This window comes from Branchiostoma belcheri, unplaced genomic scaffold (genome assembly GCF_001625305.1).
Source record: "Branchiostoma belcheri isolate BF01 breed outbred unplaced genomic scaffold, Haploidv18h27 scaffold5, whole genome shotgun sequence".
NCBI classification, from domain to species: Eukaryota; Metazoa; Chordata; class Leptocardii; order Amphioxiformes; family Branchiostomatidae; genus Branchiostoma; species Branchiostoma belcheri.
The window spans coordinates 865,025-887,569 of NW_017804131.1; the positions used below are offsets into that span (position 1 = coordinate 865,025).

Below are 22,545 nucleotides of genomic sequence, written 5' to 3' on the forward strand. Positions count from 1 at the left end.
GAGGCTGGAATAGCAGTTTGTTTATCTGTACACCGTCCGATTTACTCTTGGGCAGGTCCATTCGAAAGCGATCATGTGTAGTTCCTTTTGTCAGGACGTCTTAACAGTGACATGACCTGACCTTTGGCATGCGCAGGGTTGTCGTGACATTGCTCCTCACATCAATTCACCTGTCTTTTCTGCTTGTTCTATGCGCTATACGGCAACGCTGTGACGACAAATTTGTATAGTGGAAGGCATGAACAGCATAGCAACAATGGCTATGAACAGCGTAGCAACAATATGAATGGTTATTAGATGCAGTGACCACAACGCAATTATATACCTCAACAAACCAGCATAAGCTTATATCATCGTGGCATGTTATTATACAGTCTCAAGAATATACTCTGATGAGGCTGATACCAATTAGCACGTGTGTAATACTATGGTCAATACGGACTGATCACGAAAGAGGCTATAACCTTGTATATACATATATATATACATAACACAGTATTGTATGCACACACAGCGTCGTACACACACACTGGCTGGCACACACACACTGGCTGGCACACACACACACACACACACACACACACACACACACACACACACACACACACACACACACACACACACTCACACAAACACAAACACACACTCTCTGTCTTTTACGATGGTATTGGTTCTATAGAGAGCATCTAATCAGCAATCTGTACAGATACTAGACTCAGTTATATGAGAACCCTGAGGAGTAGTCGGTCTTGTACAGGTCGCTAGGCGGCGGAGGAGGCTGCATCTGCAGTGCTGTTGGGTCCGATTGGCCGGTGCCAGGATAGGCCGGGGGCGGTCCCGGAGGCGGTCCCGGCGGCAGGAAGTGTCCCTTTCTTGCCATGGGTGCACCCGGTGGTACTGCCACTTGTATGGACGACATCTTGTCCTTGATCTTCTTACACTGATCGCAGACGTAGAGTGAGAGGATGGAAAAGATGACGAATCCGACAGAGCTCCACAGCATGGAGTGGAACATGTGATCCCATGTGAACAACCTCTTCAGCAGGACTTTCTACAGTGAAAAAAGGAAACCTTGAGACAAAATAATAACAGTAAAGCTATGTCCACTCAGCTTTGGGTAATCAACTGTCTATTGGAACCGCCCGAAAAATCTTAAAATTATAAAATGTATGTCCAAGGATTTTCTATCACGTATCTGATTTCGTACAAAGCAATACATACAAGTACAATCATCATCATAAATATTATATTCAAACATAGAAAAGTTTGTTCATATAATTCAGTTGTATACATTTTGTACTGATTGATTGATTGAGAATACATGACTTGTACTGACCGTGGGTGCGTCTGGATGGTACAGGCATGTGTAGTTTTTCCCAGCGCCATAGGTGGAGTTGAAGTTCAGTACAGATCTGCTGTTGCTACCTGCGTTACGTTCGCACGGTGCAGTCACGCACTGCCAAGCCTGAAAATGTCAGTCAACACTTTGTTGGTTTCATAATATATATACTAATATATACTCACTGTATTTGTAAGTGTTGTCTTGTCTTATGACAGCTTTAATGGTATAGAAGTGGCGGTATCAAAATATGACGTCTTACGTACGAGTGTGTTTAAAAGCTGTAACACACAGCTGCTGTCAGCCATTTTTTAACGTAACATTCTGGTATTTTGTGGTGGTGTCACAAACTGAGTGCAGGATCGTTATCGACAGTCAAACATGAATGTGATACAGGGACAGAACAACAGTGAAATACAGTTGCTGTACCAATGCCAATAATTAAGACCCTACGTTTTTAGTAGTTACATGTACAAGCATTCATAACAACTTAGTCTTATATATGACCATGAAGGACCATTTTAGATACAAAACAGAGTTTAATTCGTGTGTAGTAGTTTCTATATCTGCCTTGTTTCCATCACTGCTTAAAAAACATTGACACCCTCATTATTCATTAAATCTACACGCGGCCAAAGGTCTAAGTGTTGAAGAAAACAGCCTGGCCATGTATACTTGATTAAGCTTAAGCCGGCACCTCTTCCTTGTGTCCATCGTGGTTCAGCCTTTGCTCAGTGTCGAATAGCACAGCGTCGATAGTGCCACTGGTGGCGTTAGCGGCGTTGTCATTGTTCAGAACGTACGTCACAGTCATGCGCAGGCAGGGGTACTGAGAATGGCAGTCCTTCCCACAGCTACAACCAATGTACTGCCCTGAAAACAGAACAATCAAGAGAACGTGTTTTCAACATATGCCACAGCAAGGACATTACTAGCATCGATGTGCTGGCGTATGTACATATTGGGGGCTGCATTTCTAACCACAGCCACAAGTAATCTACCGCCCTATATCAAGAAAGTTGGCTTTAAAGTAACGTGCTAGTAATGTGTGTGATATCTAGCAACATATCCTGACCCGTAAACTTTAAAGTTTCATCAGAGTGAAAGGGCGCTAGCAAGAGCCATGTTTCTATCATATTTCTAGTTCAATGCCGAGAAGTGGTCGTATAGGCTTTGCATTGAACCACTCACCGCAACAGCGGTGTATACTAGACTTGTTTCAAAACTCAGATGCGTAAAAAACAAACAAGAAGTACATGACCTTTCCTGGTCTTACGTGACCGTGGAATGCCTACACACGTATACTAGTATATCATCCGTAATAGTAAGTGAGACTCACCAGTGAGATAACCTGTTGTTGTGGTACACGTTGTCTGCTGAAACTCCAGAGACTTGGTCTCCACGATCGGTTTGACGATGATGACTCCGCAGGCAATAAGACTGGCCGCTGCACCTGCCGCCAGCATCACAACCAGCCAGCCATAACACTTGTAGTCCTTATACTTCTTGGCCAGAGCCCGTCTTTGGTCCATCTTGTAGCGTTCCTGACACGAAGAATGGCATTTACAAATTTAGAGAGTAGCTCTGTTGCTTTAAAGGTATTGTATTCTTAAGAGGGCCGGTATTGTATTAGGGATTTTGAGTAGGAATGTTTCCTTTGTTTGTGAATATGGGTGTGTACTATCGAGTTTCTAGGCTATTCTGGCCAAGGAGGTTATGTAACCAACACCAAGTAGGTCAACTCTATGTTCAATCCATTTTTTCTGACGAACGTGCAAGGGAAAGAACGTTCTGTAATGAAATTCTTGTTTTCACGGATAACGATGTTGTATACGGAGCGAGAATGTTCAAAGATCTTGTCTGCAAATCGATTAAAAAGAGTAATCTGGTATCCTGTTTCTATTCACGCTCTGTCGGCACCGTGACAAGTCGACAGTTCCGTGTATACAGACACAGAGGTCTTGAGGCAGCTTTAGCAGTGCGTTTCTGTTCTTTTCTGACCACTATCACGAGGAACTAACGTGTTTGTGAGGAATATGAGGAGAAAGAATATCATAGAGCCTGTCAATCCGTGTCGAATTGTACAAGGACCCACCTGACGTTACATACATACGCCATTTTCATAGAACAGAGCCACACTGTTGGGGCCATTCATGCCTTTTGATACACGCAAAGACGTCCACGTAGGAAATACGTACTAGATTTGAAAATGTACTTACCTTTGGAAGCACAGGGACGCACGAGAAAACGCGAAAACGCACAGGTCGGTGCCGTCGGCTGCTACGCACGCCCCACGTGTCACGTGATGTTGCTGCCATAGTTGCAGTCATCTGATACCACAAGGGACGTAGATGGGAGGTTCGGCTACGGTTGGCCGGTGGTTGTCTGGTGTCTGGGAGTGTTCGGGGCGTTCAGGGGTCACATTTGACCTTGATTTAACTCAAATTCGATTCTATTCGCATAATAAAGGTAGGCGTTGTTGCAACGCACTAGTGATAAGGTGGCTTCGACATTGACATATTTTGCATAGATTTATTACAACATCAAATCTTTCTGACATCGAAATGCAAATTTGTTCAATTCGAAATCTTCATGTAAAAAATGTGATATGTTCTTTACATACGTTTCAATTATAAATAGATATGTTTTAAATAATAGACGTGTGGCTTCTAACGATGCATGGCAACAACATTTTGTTGCAAAATATTGGACTTTTATTTCCATGGTATACCATGAAGACATGCATATATATTAAATATCACAACACTCAGCATTATATGACCCGACTCAACATTATCATATAATCAAGAAAAAGGATTTAAAACCATGATTATCTTCATTCGCACGTGCATTAATATAGTAAGTGATGTACAATCTGAACAACAGCAACATAAAGGGTCATAAACTTTTAAAGACGCATTCTAAAACAATGAAAATCCAAATATAGATGGTGTTATTGTTAAAACATCCTCCAACTGACCCTCAAATTAAGTAGGACTTTTTATGATATTTCTATTACATGTCCACATTTAAAAACCAGTAGTTCATAACATTTTAAGGAAAGTTGAAAAGTAAAACAGAAGAGGGTATTCACGCCGCCATCTGAGAGCCCAAAGACAAGAAATGTTACTCTGAAATAGGAATACTTTCTCGTTCTTACCTCTTTAACATTGCCGTAGCAAAATGTCTTTCACGTACACCTATCGTATGAATTAGATTGAGGGTGAGTAGTGTTCAAAATAACCTATGCTGATAACAGATATTATAACGCGCACGATTTCATCTCGGAGTTTATTCAGAAGGACACCTCGGTGAGCCGCGATCCTATATTCCAGTGTGCATGTGGAGAAATTAGAATGTGAATGTATATCAGGACAAATAACACGTTAACATGTACTTTTAGAAGACCCCATAAGTTCTTAGCCATGTATATGGCCCACCTTAAGTGCAGATGCTACCACTACTGAATTATTCAGTAACATCGCTTATTTGCAATTTGAATATCTGGCCCATTTCTGAATAAATTTTTAACCGTAACAAATGACATGCGCAGGTTCTGTATTCTATAGCTATATAAATCAGAAACTATTCTCTTTGAAACAGAAACAAAGTTTGATCTCCTTGTGGGCTCTTTCACGTGCGTGAGGTGTGGTTCTCCTAAAACACGGGAGCCCCATTTAACGTCCTTTCTGAGAAACGTCCCTAACTGAAGCTAGGTACTAATTTTCACATAAGTAGAGTAAGGGAAAAGGTGTCCTCACCTGCTTTCTTGCACCGAAGGTAGATGTAGACGGTGACACCTGCACAGATGACGAATCCGATGGAGCTCCACAGCATGGAGTGAAACATGTCGTCCCACGTGAATAGCCTCTTCAGCAGGACTTGCTGCACGAAACAAAAATGAGGAAACCCACACATAGCTGAGCTCACCTAGCTTTATCCTGGTACGAATTTTGGCAAAGACTGTGTCTGTTGTAAAAATTCAATATCTGATCACCGCGAAATCCCAAACTGTGATTTATGACATATCATTTACATGCAATTACATGAATTCCATAATAAGACCCTACAATGGCTAAAATGTATGGTGTCCTATGTCTATGCGCCGAGACCTATGTGTGAATACAACAGGGCATTGCGGTTACCTTTTGGTGTCGTTTCGATCATTTTCCCCACTCACCCATTGTAGTGGCCTACAGTGACTTCGTTGAATGGACACTCACTCTACCTACGTTTGACTGTTATACTAGTATCTATCATCTAAATGCGGACGGTGATGCTGACCTCAGTATTATCTGGGTTGTAGAGACACTTGTAGGATTGCCCCGCGGCGTGGGTGTCCTGGAAGTGCTCGACTTCTTTGCGGGTCTCCGCCTTGCTCCTGTCGCAAGGTGCAGTTGCACACTGTACCTCCTGCAGGCCAGGAAAAACAAGAAAGATATTTCAGACCTCCTGCAAGTGTTGGACGGGCCATTGTGCAATCCTTGGCTTCCCGAATCCCCCAATTCTGGCAGCTGTTAAAAGACGTGTTCAAAGCCATTTCCTGTGTCTGACTTTTTGACCTCCTGTCATTTTTTCTGTCAATCTTCAGCCCACCCAAGTGCTGTCAACCTACTCCATATGGACAAGCCGGAAAAGAATAGATTCCAGGATAGGCTAGTAGATGTAAATGTGCGTGATTACATCTTATTCAACTAGACATGACACAGTAGACACGTGGTAAGTCTTAAACCAAAGCACCTCGTCACTGTGTCCATCTTGGTTCAGCCGCTGTTCGGTGTCGAACAGAACACCGCTGTGTGTGGCCCGGTGTTCATCAGTGTACGACACGGTGATGTGCAGACAGGGGTAGGTGGACTTACAGTTCTTACCGCAGTCACAGGCTATGTCCCTACCTACAGCAACAACAACAACATGTTAGAGAACCGAGAAGAGAGACGAAAACGTACCAGGCTTCATCATCACTGCTAGAAAGAGTAGAAAAATGGCCAAATAAGACAGTTGACATAGTCTCCAACAGACTTCTTTTGCAGGCTGAATAAATAGTAGAAATTGACCAAAAAGGCAGGCAAATTGGGCCACCTTCTCTGGCCAGCTATGTTCCCTTTTTAGGCCGATTTCTACTATTTATTTATGCGCCTGCAAAAGAAGTCTGGTGGAGACTTAGCTGACATGCCAGAAAGACAAACTGTACTTCTTACTCTTAGCGGACTAACTCATTGGCATGTTATCTGTCTATTTGGTCAATTTCTATATCTATCTGCAATGAAAAATGATGTGAGGGCACGTGTCCTTAGTGGGCACATTCATGTTGAAACATGCATACAGACATAACTACCATAGCCACGCCTGTATTCATCATGCATTACTGAATTCTATATATAAAGGATACAAAAGTGGCCCTCACCAGTGAAATAACTCCTTGTTGTTGTACACGTTGTTTCCTTGAACTCGAGAGAGTTCGTCTCCACGATGGGTTTGACGATGACGATCCCACAGACAACGATGGCCGCCACACAACCTGCCGTTACAGATATGGCTACGATCAGCCACATTTTGTACATGTTGTACTGCCCTAACGCGGATTGTTGTTTGTCCATCTTGCAGTGTATAGAAAGAAAAAAAAGTCATTTGAGAACAATTCTTCAGAGGAAACTTAAAGCATCAGATTGGTATAAAATGCTCCTTTTTGTCTGAAAAGAGCAAATAAAAATATTTTGAAAGCCTCCCTTTAAAGCCATTTAATACCTACTTTGAACAGTATCTCTCCCAGGGGACTATTTGAGAAGGTCTATTGTATTCTTTCGACCTTGGTTCCGTAAATATGGACGAATGCATTTAAACATTTAGACTGAATCTCTATCCGATATTCGGTTTATATTCAAGAGAAACGCATACAAATGTCCCTTGATAAAAATATCATGTAATCATGAGATAAAGATACCGTTCAATCTTAGGAGGAACAGGTTTTCTCCCAAAATTCTGGTTCGGGTTTTGTTTTCGGTTCACTTCTTCTTTACGCATCATTTACGCCTGGTCATGGCAACTGCAATTACACCTGTCCCCTTTTCATTTTGAACGGTCCTCTAACATTTTAACGTAAAATTAGCTTTTTAGTTCAAGCTGTGTTAAAAAAATATGCCCCTGAAGACCGTTGCCAGTATTCAGTCGGTGAGACAAACAATATATTGTTATATAGCAATAAAAGTTCTCCTTCGAGAGAATTCGAGCACATACCTATACCTGTACATACCTGGATGCTATATTTGTGGCGTAGTCAACAAAAGAAGAAGAAACACTCTCTTGTATCCATATTCAAATTTAAGGAGTCAAAGCTTACATCAAAAGAGTATGAAGACGACTTACTCTTGTAGCTGCAGGCTCAAGCTGAGAAAACAAACGTGTGCGCTTCGACGTTAAAACGTTCTACAAAATGGGATGACTAATCGTCACTTGAGGACGCTGTCTCCCTTTGTTACGGATAAGTGCTCAGAGTTGGGGTCAACGTGCTGTAGGTCGACTGGCTCTTGGTAGACGTGCTTATATGGTCCCGTTGCTGAGTCGTCCACATGTACTGAAGAATGATTTGTGATTATTCCCTCTTCAATTATTATTAACTCCATAAAAATTGGAGGTACTGTTTTCGGCATGTTTGTGGGTGTGTGTCTGTGTTTTCGCATATTTGTGGTCAGCGTAAATAAAGGAAGCCTTTATGGATTGTGATGATATTTGGTCTGCGGATACGAGGTCTTGGAAAGGCAAAGGTCAAGGCCAAATATGGGTCTCCTGGTAGCTGTACTGCACCAGAACCTTCGGTTTTTGTATCTTTTGTCTTGAACATGCTATATGGTCTTCATTTATCTGGTGGCAGATAGGTTTTCCTCTTGTGCCTATGCTTAGATTGGATATATTGTAAGAAAATATCACAAGAAGGTTAGATTTCATTATTTCCTATCCACACACTCCGGGAATATAATGACAAAATAGGATAATCAATCTTGCATGGGTTTTACTGATGCAATACAGCATAAAACATCCCATGGTTTTACATTTAAAATCAAAACAACATACACTAGAGGCAGTGTATATGTTATATGTCGTACATGAACATAATGCTTAGTTATACTGATCCCGGGAAAATCCCCTGTGTATACGAAAAAATAGGCGTGTACAAAGTTAACGCAAGCACGTTATTTTCAAATCTAGATGTCAATGTTCAGTAATGTGTAGCTGTATATAGTCTGACATGAAGAAAGCAACATTTGAGTGGAAACCTACTATCCTTTTGTTGAGTTTTGCCTGAATTGCCCAACATATATATATATATATTCGTTCTGTACAATGATACTACCTACTGCAATATGCATGTAATATATACATATGAAAACCCGCATAAATCAAGTTCCTGTACCAGTATGTGTATACAAATACAGTGCGTTGTAAAATGCCCTTAGCTCTGCCAAAGCATTTTGGAGAACTTGGTAGAAACCTTAGTACGTGAAAATATACTTTACAGCTCCTTGAAGCGCTTTAATATATGTGATTATCCATCTTACGAATACAGACTTTGAAAATCTTTAATTTTGGAGTGAATTATAATCATCAACGTAAACAAAGCTGCAAATCTACATATCGGTACCCAATAGGTCCTTGCCATCTAAACTACTACTCGTAACACAACTACAGGGAGCACTAAATGGGTCTACCGATATGTTAAATACAGCATGTTTTGACGGATCTGTTGATTCAGTTGAATGTAAACCCCTTCTCGCCTTTGGAGTCGATGTTGCTGTAAGGGGGCGGCTGCAGCGCCTGGGGGTACGGGCAGGGGGCTGACTGCGGCCCCTGGGGGTAGGGGGCTGGTCCTCCTGGATAGGGGGGTGGCAGGAACTGGCCGGTTGTGTGTACACCCTGGGCCTGTGGCATGACTACGGGCAGCCTGGACAGCTTCCTGGCTGTACCCTTACACTTGAAGATGAAGTACACCAGGAGGCTGATAAGGAGGAGGAACCCCAGCGTGCTCCAGAACATGGAGTGGAACATGTCATTCCACGTGTAGAGCCTCCTTACCAGGACTTGCTGTAACCAGAAAGAAAGAAACACAGTGCAATTTAGTTTTAGTGCAACTTGAAATGAACAAAAACGAGAGATCATGATGTAAACATCATGATGTACCTTCTATGAAGTTATAAATTTTAGAACAAATCAAGGAGGTGAAAATCATAAACCTCCTTGAACAAATCTACATTTATCTACTAGAATGTTGTCAACTTGGTCCTAACTGCAACACATTCCAACATGTACCCCCGTATGTTTATCAACGCATCTACACCAGTAATACTCACGTTGGTGTTGTCAGGGTTGTACAGGCACTTGAAGGACGTTCCTACAGGGAATTTGTCTTTGAATCTGTCGACTTCTTCCTCGTTGAATCTTACGCTGCGGTCACAAGGTGCCGTCACACACTGGAAATCCTGAACACAGGGATCAGAATGTCGGTGTTTGTCTCTGTTGTTCTTTTATCTTTGTAATTAGTTCTTGTTTGTAGTAACACCTGATTATAAATGCTGCCCTATACATAGATCTCATGAATCTAGCAATGATCAAAACTGGTGGGAAAATGATGTCGTTATACAATAAAAGTACGAAACCAAACTGCTATCTCAAACATATAATTACGTCCGAGTAATGATATCTCATGGTATAGCGTACACATATTTCCTTATTTCCTATATAAACTTCCAGTTTTAACCGTCAAGCATGGCGAACACTCCTGACGTCATAGTCACGTGAGTGCAAAGTTCTGATGACGTACCTCGCCCTTGTGCCCATGTTTGTTCAGCCTTTTCTCGTCTTCGTACAAGACCCCGCTGAACGTGGCGCCGTCGTCATCAGCATAAGACACAACGATGCGCAGACATGGAAACGAGGAGTGACAGTGCTTCCCACATTTACAGTCGACGTCCTCACCTAAACAAGCAAAGAATGCACGTTAAGTGATTTAAAGAAGCTTAAGTTAACGTACATTTATGCTAACCTTGAGTTCGTAGAAGGAAAATATATTGTTTTTTTTTTGCTCAGTTTCTTCTTCCGTTCCAAGCACATAAGGTCAATGACCTGGACCAGAAGTCTGTCATCATGGTAACTGGTGCTGTAGCAGTTGGTTTCATTGCAGGACGAAGTTGGACTCGTTTCCCATACATGTGATGGTGTTTGAGTAAGAGTTAACTGAGCAGAAACATTATCCATTTGCTTTGCAAATGCTACTTTTCTAGTTCTTCTTATTTTCGTTTCAAAGCTTAACTAGAGAAGAAACTGTGACTAATAGTAGATGATACATAGTGTCTATCTATCACAGAATTACTAGTACTTAGCATTAGACTGTAGCGTCTCAATGTTCAATACCTCTAGACCTCATTTGGTAGCATGTGCATTTAGCCCATCTGGGCAAGAGTATGCAGTAAAGATTGTTCATTAATTATTCACACACTTACCAGTAAAGTTAGCCATGGTTGTGGTGCAAGTTGTCTCCTCGAACTCTAGAGAGTTAGTCTCCGTGATCGGCTTGACGATCACCATGCCGCAGGTAATCATGGCGCCCAGGCAGCTCGCGGCCAGGATGAAAGTCACCAGAATACCGCACTGGAACCGTCTGAGCTGCCCGATTGCAGCCCGTCGGTCTTCCGTCATAGGGCCGCCGCAACGCGTGGTACAGGGCATCGTGCGTCTCTGGAAAAACAAACCACACTGAACCGTGACTCGATAGATACGTGATTAGGGTCAACGCTTTTAACGACCTGCTGGTCGCCTAGCTCAGGAGATTGGCTCTATCGGTCGTTCTGTTCATAAAAGGTTTACTTAGTATTTCTGGTCACGTCCATTTCGTTCACCCAAGTATCAAGTTCACCCGGATGTATCAGTCTATTCTACTCTAAACACTGTCCTTGTGCATTGTGCAGGCGGTAGCAAATCAAATCCTTATGTAGGAATCCATCCAACATATAACATGTATGTTTTCTCTAAATCTCAGTGTCCGAGTGGGTTCTACCAACTTTGATTGAACCCCCTTTGTGTCCTTCCATTCTTCATGCATATCAATAACAAGGGGTAACTAGAACTACCTGAGGTCCTCTGAGACGTAAAATAGCATTTTCTATGATTTTTTTTTACTTCAATTTGTCTGTTTTCCCGTCAACGAGTATTCAAATAAGTGGCATGAACAATTTAGACCGACATACAGCCATCTGTCACGCCCACATTTTCTGTGATACCATTCAGTAAAAACTTAGGCACCTGTGCGACATGCATGGTAAATAATTTCTAACCTACTTGTGAGTAACAAACAGAAACATCTTCAGAAGCCTCTTTAAAATACATTTCTAAACACGGTCGTGTTAGTGTGTGTGTTCATGTGGGCAGAGAACTACAAACGGAGCTTACGTACTGTCATTCCCTCAGGAACAGGCGAGAAACCGTGCAGACGTCGCTGCAGTGCGTACAGGTATGACTCACAGTCACCCGCAAAACCTTATCCACCTGCTGACGACGACACTTGTTACCCTGGATACGGTCATAGGTTAGGCTCAGTAGGTAGTCTAATAGTACATGCACTTGTTCACGTAAACACTATTCAAATCCATACAATTCGGTTCGAGTTTCAATTCCCGAACGTGTTGTTAGGGGTCTGTACATGTAGTGGTAATATTGACATGTCCGCACTGTTTGTGAAATCGTTTAGCTCAGTTGAACAAGCTCGAATGGAACGATCCGTGTTGTCATCATCACGTGTTTGTCTTGGGTCAACGTCCTGTTGGTCGCCTTAGCTCTACGCTCTACGAGTCGTTCTGTCCACACAAGGATTATATCTGGTCATAGACATTTTGATGGCATTTGCTAAAAGAGTTCTGCACAGCTGACATTCTTTGATATCCTATGCCAGTAACCCTAGACATGAACAGTCCTCTCAGGAATCATAATGTCGGATCTTCTCATCAGAGATCATCGATCAGAAATTACAGAATGAACGTCCTGCTGGTCGTATAGCTAGTGGTCGACGCGCTATGTGTCGTTCTGTTTTATTTTGTTGTCTGTTTTAACAATAACGTGACATCCAGATAGCTTATATCAAGATATAACGTCCTTGGCTTTAGGAATAATTATTAGCTGCACTGTGTTGCGGCGAAGAGTGGTTCTAACATGGTTAAAAACCTTAGTTATACCAGATGTACAGATTATGATATAGATACAGATACAGAACATGCTGACTTCGATAGTCATTTACATTTGCTAACTTTACGACCATTCCAAATAGAATGTGTCAGACCTTCTTTGATACTAGTATATAATTTATTTCAGCAGCACATAATCAAACGGCAGACAGTCTGCAATCAAACGTTAAAAAATCATAATCTAAACTTGCTGACTTCGGGTAACCCAACCGCACAAGGAACACGTAGAGCTAACTCAGTATCACCACACTATGTTTCAAAAGAGAAATGTAGGAACATTATGAGTATTAGCTAATTTTCCAACATGATGATATGATGTATATACCGATCGGGTGTACTTGTAGCTTGAAACATGAGCTCTTTATCAAAATTGACACCTATATATACTCTACTAGTTTCAAGGTCGCCGGAATGCCACACAACAATTCAGCACCACAGCAAGGCGCAACAGCGCATGGTAGAGCTTCTCAATTATTCATAGACAAGTCAGGCGTGCTTTATATCATAAAACCAGGCTGTGACATGATATCTATCATGTTAAAAATCCTATAATCGCATTTATTCGATAGTAATACCCTGTAGATCATCGGCTTTACTGTGTAGAGTGTCATATTTTGATACCTAACCATGGTTTGATACGTATTTTATACTACCAAGGCCATTTATATAGACTAATATAATGTTCTTGATACTACAAGCTCGACACCACTGTTTATATTGAGTAAATATAACTTACCTGCACTGAACCTAATTGGTATGATAAGGTCCTTGAATGTATGACGTCTGATAGTTTTTATTCAAAATCCATCCAGTAGTTTGAGTAACAATTCGTGGTGTAAGCTACTCGACTCAATGTAATACTAGTAAGACTTTGGTGGTGATGATCTCTGACCTTTGAACTGTAAGGAGAAGGTCAATCTAGAACCTGTTAGACCACCTAGTGTCGCATGTCACTTGAAATGACGCGTAAGCACAACACACGGCCATATCCTCCCAAAGATTTCAAGGTAACGTGTTTTCAGTCAGCTTTTATAAAATCAGAAGTGCACAGGCAACATTTAATCAACATTTAATCCAACATGTCTTCATAATTCTTAATCCATAGGCATATTTTTTCTTACCTTCGCCAAGAATGTTAATGTTATGTTTTCAGAGGCGTTCGCGTATGTGTGTGTGTGTGTCTGTGGACACGATAGATTGAAAAGGCTTACATGACTTGTTTTGATACTTTGTAGGTGGGTAGGTCTTCATAAGACCTCCAAATGATTAGATTTTGGACCCCCTAGCGGCTTGGTATGGTACTGCAGCTGAAGGTATGAGATCGGGGAACTCTAGTTTCAAAATGAAATTCGTCTCATGTCGTTTATAACCTGAGATGACATTGAGTGTTACATTAACTCGGTGAAGATGGTCTTGTCCTTAATGAGGATTATTTCATTGTTAAGATTTAAATAGGAATTTACAAATTGACTTCACCATTCAGTGATTTCGTGATTTAGCCCTGCATAGCAATAGACTATAAGGTTTAAGACAATATTACTTCTAATCACTAGACGCGGTGAAAATTGCTATTGACTTTATAAATACAGGGCAGCTTGTTACGTAATTGATAGATAATTACCGCGTTTGTTTCCAGACTGACGATGAACAAGAGCCAGTTGTTTCTACTCCTGGTCTTAAACAGCTGCATTTTGGTTGGTTACTACATCTGGCGCCTGAATGGCTCCACTCGCGGCTTGTCTGGTATCCGGAAACAACTCGTCTCGCTAGCGAGGAACACTCGGCAATGTCCGACTATAGAAAACCAGGAGCATGGGCGTGTGAGAAGATGGTGTGTAATGCATGTTTGTATTTCTATGGGGAAAATTTCCTCATGCTTTCATATAGAAAGTACAAAGTAAAATGTGCTAATATGTACGCTATCTTAATCGTCTGAGATCACAGCCACTTTGAGTATAGTATAGTATAGTATAGTATAGTATAGTATAGTATAGTATAGTATAGTATAGTATAGTATAGTATGGTATAGTATGCCTTTAATTATGAAATTTGCATTGTAGAACATTAATGTCATAACGTATATTAAATATAAACGGATAGGGAAGTTCAACCACAACATTAGAAGAAAAAAGAAAGAGAATGGACCCCCTACATAATAATCATTTCCTTTGGAGACCCCCTAACATAGATTACTTAATCACTAAGTGGATACATCATCACTCCGACCAAGTTACAGAGTTATTGTTCCAAAGTTTAAGCCTTAGTTACAACACGAAAAAAGACTCACATTTTCGTGTTGGAACTAAGCTTAAACTTTTAACAGTGGACTCTTCCAACGCAGATGAGCTTTCATTAAAATTACAGACAGAATTTTTGAGCCTCGCAAGAGTTTTATTCTGATCTAGATGTACTTTTCTTGTTCTAGGCTCGCCAGTACAGACGAGATCTCCCAGAGCCATGGCGAGACGTGTACGTCACCGCGGACCACGTTTGTTTTCATCAAGGTACACAAGGCCGGAGGTACCACTGCACTCGCCATCATGCACCGCCTGGCAGTGGTACGTGCCTCGGGGAGGTTTTAACTTGATGATTTTCTAAGAATGATCGTGTATTGTTCTTTTACGTTTGTTATACTAGCTAGCCCTTTCCGTCAAGGAAGGTATCATTGTGATGTAGCACCTTCTTTTACTTCTCCCCCCCCCAATCAATCTGTATACGTAGTGGTTCCTTCCATACAGTGTCGTTCTTTTGAATTGTTACTCAGAACAGGACACTACAAGTATGGGTTATAATTCTGAGTTTAGGACTCTTTCTTTTCACTGTCCTTTCCTCAATCCGTTTTGCCCTAGCATTGTAATTCCCTTTGCTGTACTACCAGCATGATCATTGTTGAATTAGGACACGTAACCGACGTTTTTATTCATTTCTTCGTCCACAGGTACGAAACCTGAGCACCGTGATTCCCCGCATGTCCGTGGTACTGGGGCACCCGTTCCAGCTCCGTCTTGAAGACTACCATGCCCTGAAGGAAGGAAAGTTCGAAGTCTTAGGAGAACACTCCGTCTACAACCGTGACGTCATGGACAGCATCATGAAAGAAGACGTGGTGTACCTGGCCGTCTTGCGTCGCCCGGTGTCGCAACTGGCGTCGACGTTCCACTACTACGGCATCGAGAGGCGGTACAAGCGGGGTTCTGTTTCGCACAACCCCGTTGAGAATTTCCTGTTGGACCCTTGGCGACGGATGCCTAAGCCGTATCGCGACGGAAGGAACGCGCCTTACTCTAAGTACAGAAACTGGCAGTCCACGGAGATGGGCTTTCCTCTGGGGTTGTCAGACAACGAGGCCGCGATACACGACTGGGTCCAGAGCACGGGGCGTGAGTTCTTCTTCGTTATCATCCTCGAACATTTTGACGAATCTATGGTGATGTTACGGAGGCTGATGTGTTGGGACGTTAAGGATATCATATATCTCCGGCCTTCACTGTCAAGGTCGTATAAGTACAAGACGAAGCCACCATCGGAGAAGGCGCTGCGCAACCATAGAAAATTCAGCGCCGTGGATTATGCACTGCACGAGTACTGGAACGTCTCGCTGTGGAGAAGAATTTCTCAACAAGGTGTAGACTTCCACGAGGAAGTCGCCGCATACAAACAAATGAATTCAGTCGCAGCCAGCTACTGCGAGATCGCATCCAAAGGCAGCGTTCCCCCAAAGGTTTTTCCACAAACGAAATGGTCAGCACGATTCGAGATCGACCTGTTGTTTTGTAAACTCTTGAATCTATTCACAGTGGAGCTGAGGAAACTACTGTTTTACACGATGTACGCGCAGGGGAGACTGAAGCAGTTTCAGAAGGAAAGCGAGAAGCTGAATCGGCATTCAATCACATGGCAGGACATAGTGGAGCATAACTTCCAGAAAATTGCAAATAGGAAAAATAAGAAGAAACATGGAGGGTAGACGGAAAACGCCTAAAATTACAATGATGATGTGGATATTCGTTGTAAAATTATGGATGAAAAGACCAAAGATACTATAAAGGACAGAAATATTTATCTAAAATGTTGGATTTAGTCATTGAATTAGTTTAATAATCATGATATGATAGATTAGGAAACACCCATACATATAGCCATTTCTTTTTACAATTCATTATCAAAGTTTCGTTCAGACGTAATGCCTGAGCTGTACAGTTGCAGATTTGGAAATATATCATGCGAATTTCAACATGCTTGTTTGTATGTGGTGTTTAGTTCGCAATGAAACTAAGTGCAATACTGGAAAGAACGGCTAGATGGTGCTCGTGAATAGTGTCTGGATGCACTTTGGAAAGTAAACGACAGTACACAGACTGCGTGTCCATGACTCTACTTCACCGCTTATGGTCACAGTAGCGCTAGAAATTGGCTGTAAGATCTTTGTGATCTAGAGGTAGCCGAAGTGTGTCATTTCCTCAGAAATCAAATTTAAATCTTGTCAACCAGGCAAACTTTTTGAAAGGTTCGTAAGCCTTTTTACTACACGTTTGGTACCAAAGTGACTTTGCGCTAAAATTACAGTAAATTGATGGTCATCTAAAGCTGCTCAGAAAGACATTATATGTTAGGATCCCGATCCCTCATGTAGTCCTTATACTGTAGTGGATGATGTGAGTTGATTTTCAATTTTTTTTTGTTCTGTGGTCGGGGGAAGGTTCTGAATGAGTGACAGGAGTTTCAGTAAGTAGCACATATCGGCGACGCGATCTGCTAGACAGCCAGCACTAATCCCGTCCCTCGGGAGACGGCCTTGTTAGGATGTTATTCATCTTTGACCCGAGGGCACCGAGGTCGTCAGCTGAGTCAAGGACGGCAGGCAAATTAAAGCAAACTAGCGGCAGAAATTGCAAAAAGTATCATTTTTGGTGTTAACGTATTGTTATAATGGTTTGCTAGAACATATTATGAGGGAAAAATCAAGCAGTTGTGCCATACCTTGAAATTGTCTCAATCAAAGTATTCCATACAGATGTGACACCTATACTAGTATATGTTGCTTTTCCACCGCGTTCCTGTATCATATTCTGCAATGTTGTTGAGAAATTTAGTCAAGTTGGCAACCATTTCAGCTCTATCATTAGTCTATGTTGTGACATGGATACATGATAATTGCCAAGATTTCGCCCAAGGAGCAGTCGATCACGCACTCGATCATTGCTACTCCTGCAAATTCATATCCGCTATGCAGATTTTACCTCTCTTGGGTACTTCATATTTTGATGATCACTGAATGATCTTGATGGCTTTTTGCAAGATATGTTTTACACAGGATCAGTTGTGTTTTTTTCTGTGTACTCTTGGTACATGGTTATGTTATCGCCCAGTTTCAGAGTCGACATTCGGCAGAGGCTTTGCAAGAAACGCCAACGGCCCTTCCTACAGATAAACCTTGGGAGCTGGATATCTTCACGTAATGAAATAGTCAGGAGGATGCTTCAAGGTTACATACATACAACTCTTGGCAATCCGTCAATGTCTGAGAACGTATGTTGGGTATTAGATACCTCTTCAGTTGCAGAATGAATTCTGGGGTGTGCCCAGTACATACAGAACATGTTTTTTTTTCATTGTGAGAAGAGGGCTCTTTGTAAGCGTTCTGGCTATTGCCCAATCCACAATAGATAAATGTGACTAATATAAAAATAAAATGTACCTTCTATCCAAACGCCCTGCTAACATCTGCATTTATAACTATTAACCTACCATGTCTCCAATATGAAATGATCAACAACCTGTCGGCTACAAATATTGTAATAATTTAGCACATGTCTTTCGAAATGTCTTGTAAATGTCCTCGGCAATGATGGCAAATATATTTTATTTAGATGCTTGTTCCTAAAGAGAACTTGTGCTTTTCATAGCCACCAGTTCACATCTCTACGGAGTTATAAATCAGATAGGATACCCTTTTAAGATGTATGCGAAAGATAGACAGTACTGAGGACAGAGTTGATGTAGTCTATGACACAGATGGTGATATCTTGCCTCTCGCATCAGTCACTCCCCGGTCTCTAGAGGCACGTTTAGCCTCTGATGTCTAGATTTAGATGTTTAGTAACTCCCGCTCATCCCCTGACTGTGCGCGTGACGGGAGAAGGGCACGGGGGACCGGCGACTTGCGGGGATGAGTGACACCAAGAGGAGGAAGATTTGACGGTTACAACGTTGTTACGTTAAGGTCCTCACGCGAGTGTGGCACTGATGGCGTTATTAAACTGTAATAAGCTTCAGAAACCATAAATCAACAGGGTGAGGTCGGTCGGAAACGCTTTCAGGGTCTTTCTGTAGATGATGAAATAGCGCCTCCATATTCTGGTGATCTACCTATTGTTTCTTGTCAAACAACGCCCCTTTTCCTAAACAAAACTTGATGTTCCCTATCTCTACACATCAACCAGTCCAGTCAATGAAAAGATTGTTAGAAATCCGCCGATGCAACCCTGTCGAACACACTTCCTAGTACATATCTGGCAATAACCTGTGTCTAAGTGTTCCCACACCTAACCCATTGTTTACAATGACCTAGACCTCAGGTTAGCATGAAAGTTCATCTGAGTTGGTAAATTACATTATGAAAAACTTAAACTGTTCTCCAACTCAAAATTTGACTCACCAGAAATTTTCGACTGAATCACTCAGTCTTCCTCAGCTATCTGACCCAAATACTGTGGACACGTGACCTCAGGTTGTTGTGACAAAGAGAACTCAACAAAGAATTCACGACTAGGCTTGTAACTTTGTCAAACTCTTTATACCACAATTTAAAACATACATTGAATTGCTTTTCTATCAACAGCTCCATTCAAAATGCCAAATTTTCTATATCAGGATATATCAGGATCTCTCATTTCATTGGTCTCTCAGAATGACATTACTGCATTCGTAAATAGCAATACATCAACCTCAGCTGCTAGAATATCTCTTATGGCCTCCCTATGTCGGCTGATTCGGTTTTTCGTTGATGTTTTCCCTGTTTGAGGTGACAACGACTGCACTTGTTTTTAATTCATTATGACAGAAATGTATTTTCAGTTGTAATTTTATGTAATCATTGTAATGCCGAAAGCTCCAGAATTAGTTGTCAATTAGTCACATGAAACTTGCGAGACGGTTGGACGTGATGCAAAGTTTCTAAAGAAAAAGTGGTGGGGAGATTCACATGTAAAGTCATAGATGCAAGACGGTTGGGCGTCCAAACATTTGATAGATCTCTCAGTCAATGTTGTCAATCTTTCAGTTAGTTCTTATTAATCGCCACTGGCCTTCTGAATGAATTGTCAATAAAAGGTTTGAATGATCAATAAATTTTGGTTGCCTAATAACGGTTTCCCAACGGTCTCTATCCTGTTGAACTGGGGCCTAGCTAGGTCGTCCCCGTGACGCCATGCATTTGAAGATGACATCACATTCTTTTCATTAAACAGACGAGTGGTGAATGGCATTTACAGGTATCAGTTGGTCCAATTTATGAAGTATTTTAACTTCAATCTTTTTAGTTTAGTCCCTGGTTTGGCTTTGAGAACTGCCTTGAGCAAAAAGTTTATCATCATCAGGTTCGAAGGACAGATGACAGGGTGTTGTATCGTCACCTTATGTTACAAGACATTTGAGCTCTAACTTTACGGAAGTCCTGCAAAAGAACTACAATATCTACACTCACAGAGTTGGGCTTGTTTCAGTCCTTTAGGGGCTCCAGACAGGCCCGGTATCTGACTTTTTCGGTCGCCGACAATTCGTCCAACTCAACTTTCTTGGTGACGTAGACCTTGTACTTCTCGTTGTTGCCTCCGTAGTATTTACACCTGGTCTGCATCTCGTAATCGCTGTCAGAGTCAGGCGGGGTCAGGGTCACCCCTACACAGAACACGTTCATTTTCCCCGAGTTGGCCATGGATATATGGCTGACGCGCGCTTTCGGTATGATGCAGCGGGCCTCCCCGAACGCCTCGATCTGATTTTTGCAGGTGCACTTCGCGAGAGGGTCGTTAGGGTTGCATGCAACGTCCATTTGGCAGCTGACGATGTGGACGTCCTCTTCCGGCGTCCCAGGTTTGTACGGTTCGTCGTTCTGCGGCATTTCGCCGTCTTCGTATTCGTAATCCGCGTACCAAGATTGTTCGACTTCCTCCGACGCGGTGGGCGGGAAGTCTCTCCTGAAAAAGTACTCCTTTTCCGCCCCAACGTCTGGTATCAAAGACGTCCGTCTTGTTCTGGAGAGCAATTCTGATGGAGGTTCGGTCATCCTCTCGATGACGATAGGAGCGAAGAACAAGTCAGAACCGTTACTTGTGACGTCACTAGGAGTGAAGGGCGCGGCCGCACTAGGGCTGAACTGGAGAGGACTGATGATGTAGGAGTCTTCTATCGAATCGGCGCCGCTTCCCGCCGAAGATTCGTAGTGCTCATCGTCCAAGTTATTGTTGTTGTTGTTACTACTACTACGATGGCGCCTGACCACAACGAAGGTTCTATCGGGGTCACTTCCACTTCCGTATCCGTCCGCTTCGTCGACTTCCGGCGAGCAGACGGGAAGTTGTTCCAGGAGAAACAAGATGGCGGCCAGACACCGCCAGACCGCCCCGAACTTCAGCCGCCCCATCCTCAGCCGCGGCGTCCGCCAGGCCTCGCTACGGGAGTCCTGCGGAAATATAAAGTACATCAACACAGGTCATTTCACCCCCGTGCCATTTGAAACGCACTCTCGTGGGATTTTGCCAAATCGATGCATAATTGATGGAGTACTTTAGCATCATATCCCGAATGATCCCGCTAAGTTCCATCAACCTAATATTTCAGCTGCCATCTGTCCAGTTCGGCTCCACTGTAAAAAAAGCGAATGTCAAATTCATAAACTATAACTGGTGGCACGTGACCGAGGGAGCCTAGCGAGTGTCATAATGCTCTCATGAAATATTATATGCGCGGTATCTTCTATTGATTGAAATGAGGATAGCTTGCCGGTGCTTTAACTAGATAGACAACATGATACCTGCATGGCTAACTGCCCAGCTGAAATCCATAGATATAGAGAAGAATGTATGATGGCTAAATGCTACCAGATCATACTATATCCAACGTGATACTGTTATCAAGAAATATGGAAGCACATCGTTGAAGGTTTAGTTTTATATAAATCACTCGAATATGGTTTTCTTACTTGCAGACGGACGTGACATTTGCTAAAAGCACTGCAAAGACTGGAGTAAAGAGAAGCGCTTTGTTGAAGAGCTGTGTTTTCTCTCGTCATGTATGTTATCGAGCGATAGAGGGTGACTGATGTACCTGTCTCGGTAGTATGAAATTTTCATCGTGTTACGCAGTTTCACAATTTCTCACATGGTATTAAGATATCATCGTGTTGTCTTATCTTTATCCTGTGCAGAGCACAAATGGGTCATTGTAGAGACATAATAGAATGGAGTCGTGAAATAGTTGACGGGTTTTAGATGATATGTCCATAAACACAACGATATAGTCTACACGAAGGAGATGTAAAGCCCGTAATATACGCATTTCTACGTGCAAATTGCTTGTCACACATTAGCGTAACAGATAGCGTTATTGGTAACAGATACTGACATCTTTAGCTCAGGCTCAATGTAAGGGATGAGCACCTATAATGATAATGGTGGGAAAGTGATTAGTAGACTGATATTGTCAATAAAGTTGATGAAAAAATCAATCTAAAAGAGAAATTGTTACCGTGGCTAGATGCAAAAGCTCGTCCTATACATAAAATCGATTTTTTTGCTTTTGCAACGGAAAAATGACAACCCTGTGCTTGATATCAAAACTTTAACGTATTCAGGCAGTGGAATCAGATTGCTCAAATCTTCCATGAACATATGCGTTGAAGTTTTCGCCAAATTTTCTAGTTACAATATGGTGTTATATCTTTAAAAAACTCCCTGCAGTTTCAGTGTTTTTCTTGAA

At 42.1% G+C, this 22,545-nt stretch overlaps 3 protein-coding genes and 1 pseudogene across 3 annotated transcripts in view; 1 reads left to right on the forward strand and 3 right to left on the reverse strand.

Moving 5' to 3' along the window:
- Window positions 1-595: 595 nt before the first annotated feature.
- Window positions 596-3,725, reverse strand: LOC109479947. The gene is made up of 5 exons (XM_019782027.1): window positions 3,559-3,725; window positions 2,679-2,883; window positions 2,037-2,212; window positions 1,337-1,465; window positions 596-1,051 (listed from the first exon to the last, which is right to left on the reverse strand). Exons 1-5 carry the CDS (start codon window positions 3,667-3,669, stop codon window positions 716-718), a joined length of 957 nt encoding a protein of 318 aa, XP_019637586.1. The 5' UTR covers window positions 3,670-3,725; the 3' UTR covers window positions 596-715.
- A 700-nt stretch (window positions 3,726-4,425) lies between these two features.
- On the reverse strand, window positions 4,426-11,890 carry LOC109479974 (annotated as a pseudogene).
- A 2,159-nt stretch (window positions 11,891-14,049) lies between these two features.
- Window positions 14,050-16,853, forward strand: LOC109479938 (galactose-3-O-sulfotransferase 2-like). Its single transcript, XM_019782014.1, has 3 exons — window positions 14,050-14,398; window positions 14,993-15,125; window positions 15,506-16,853. The coding sequence occupies exons 1-3, from the start codon at window positions 14,211-14,213 to the stop codon at window positions 16,532-16,534; spliced, it is 1,350 nt and encodes a 449-aa protein (XP_019637573.1). The 5' UTR covers window positions 14,050-14,210; the 3' UTR covers window positions 16,535-16,853.
- Window positions 16,854-19,937: 3,084 nt separating this feature from the next.
- Window positions 19,938-22,545, reverse strand: part of LOC109479949 — a 28,470-nt gene continuing 25,862 nt past the window's right edge. The window contains exon 2 of the mRNA XM_019782029.1: window positions 19,938-21,250. Within this exon, the coding sequence (XP_019637588.1) occupies window positions 20,288-21,211 (924 nt within the window). The 5' untranslated portion in view covers window positions 21,212-21,250 and the 3' untranslated portion in view covers window positions 19,938-20,287. The remainder of the gene's footprint in view (window positions 21,251-22,545) is intronic.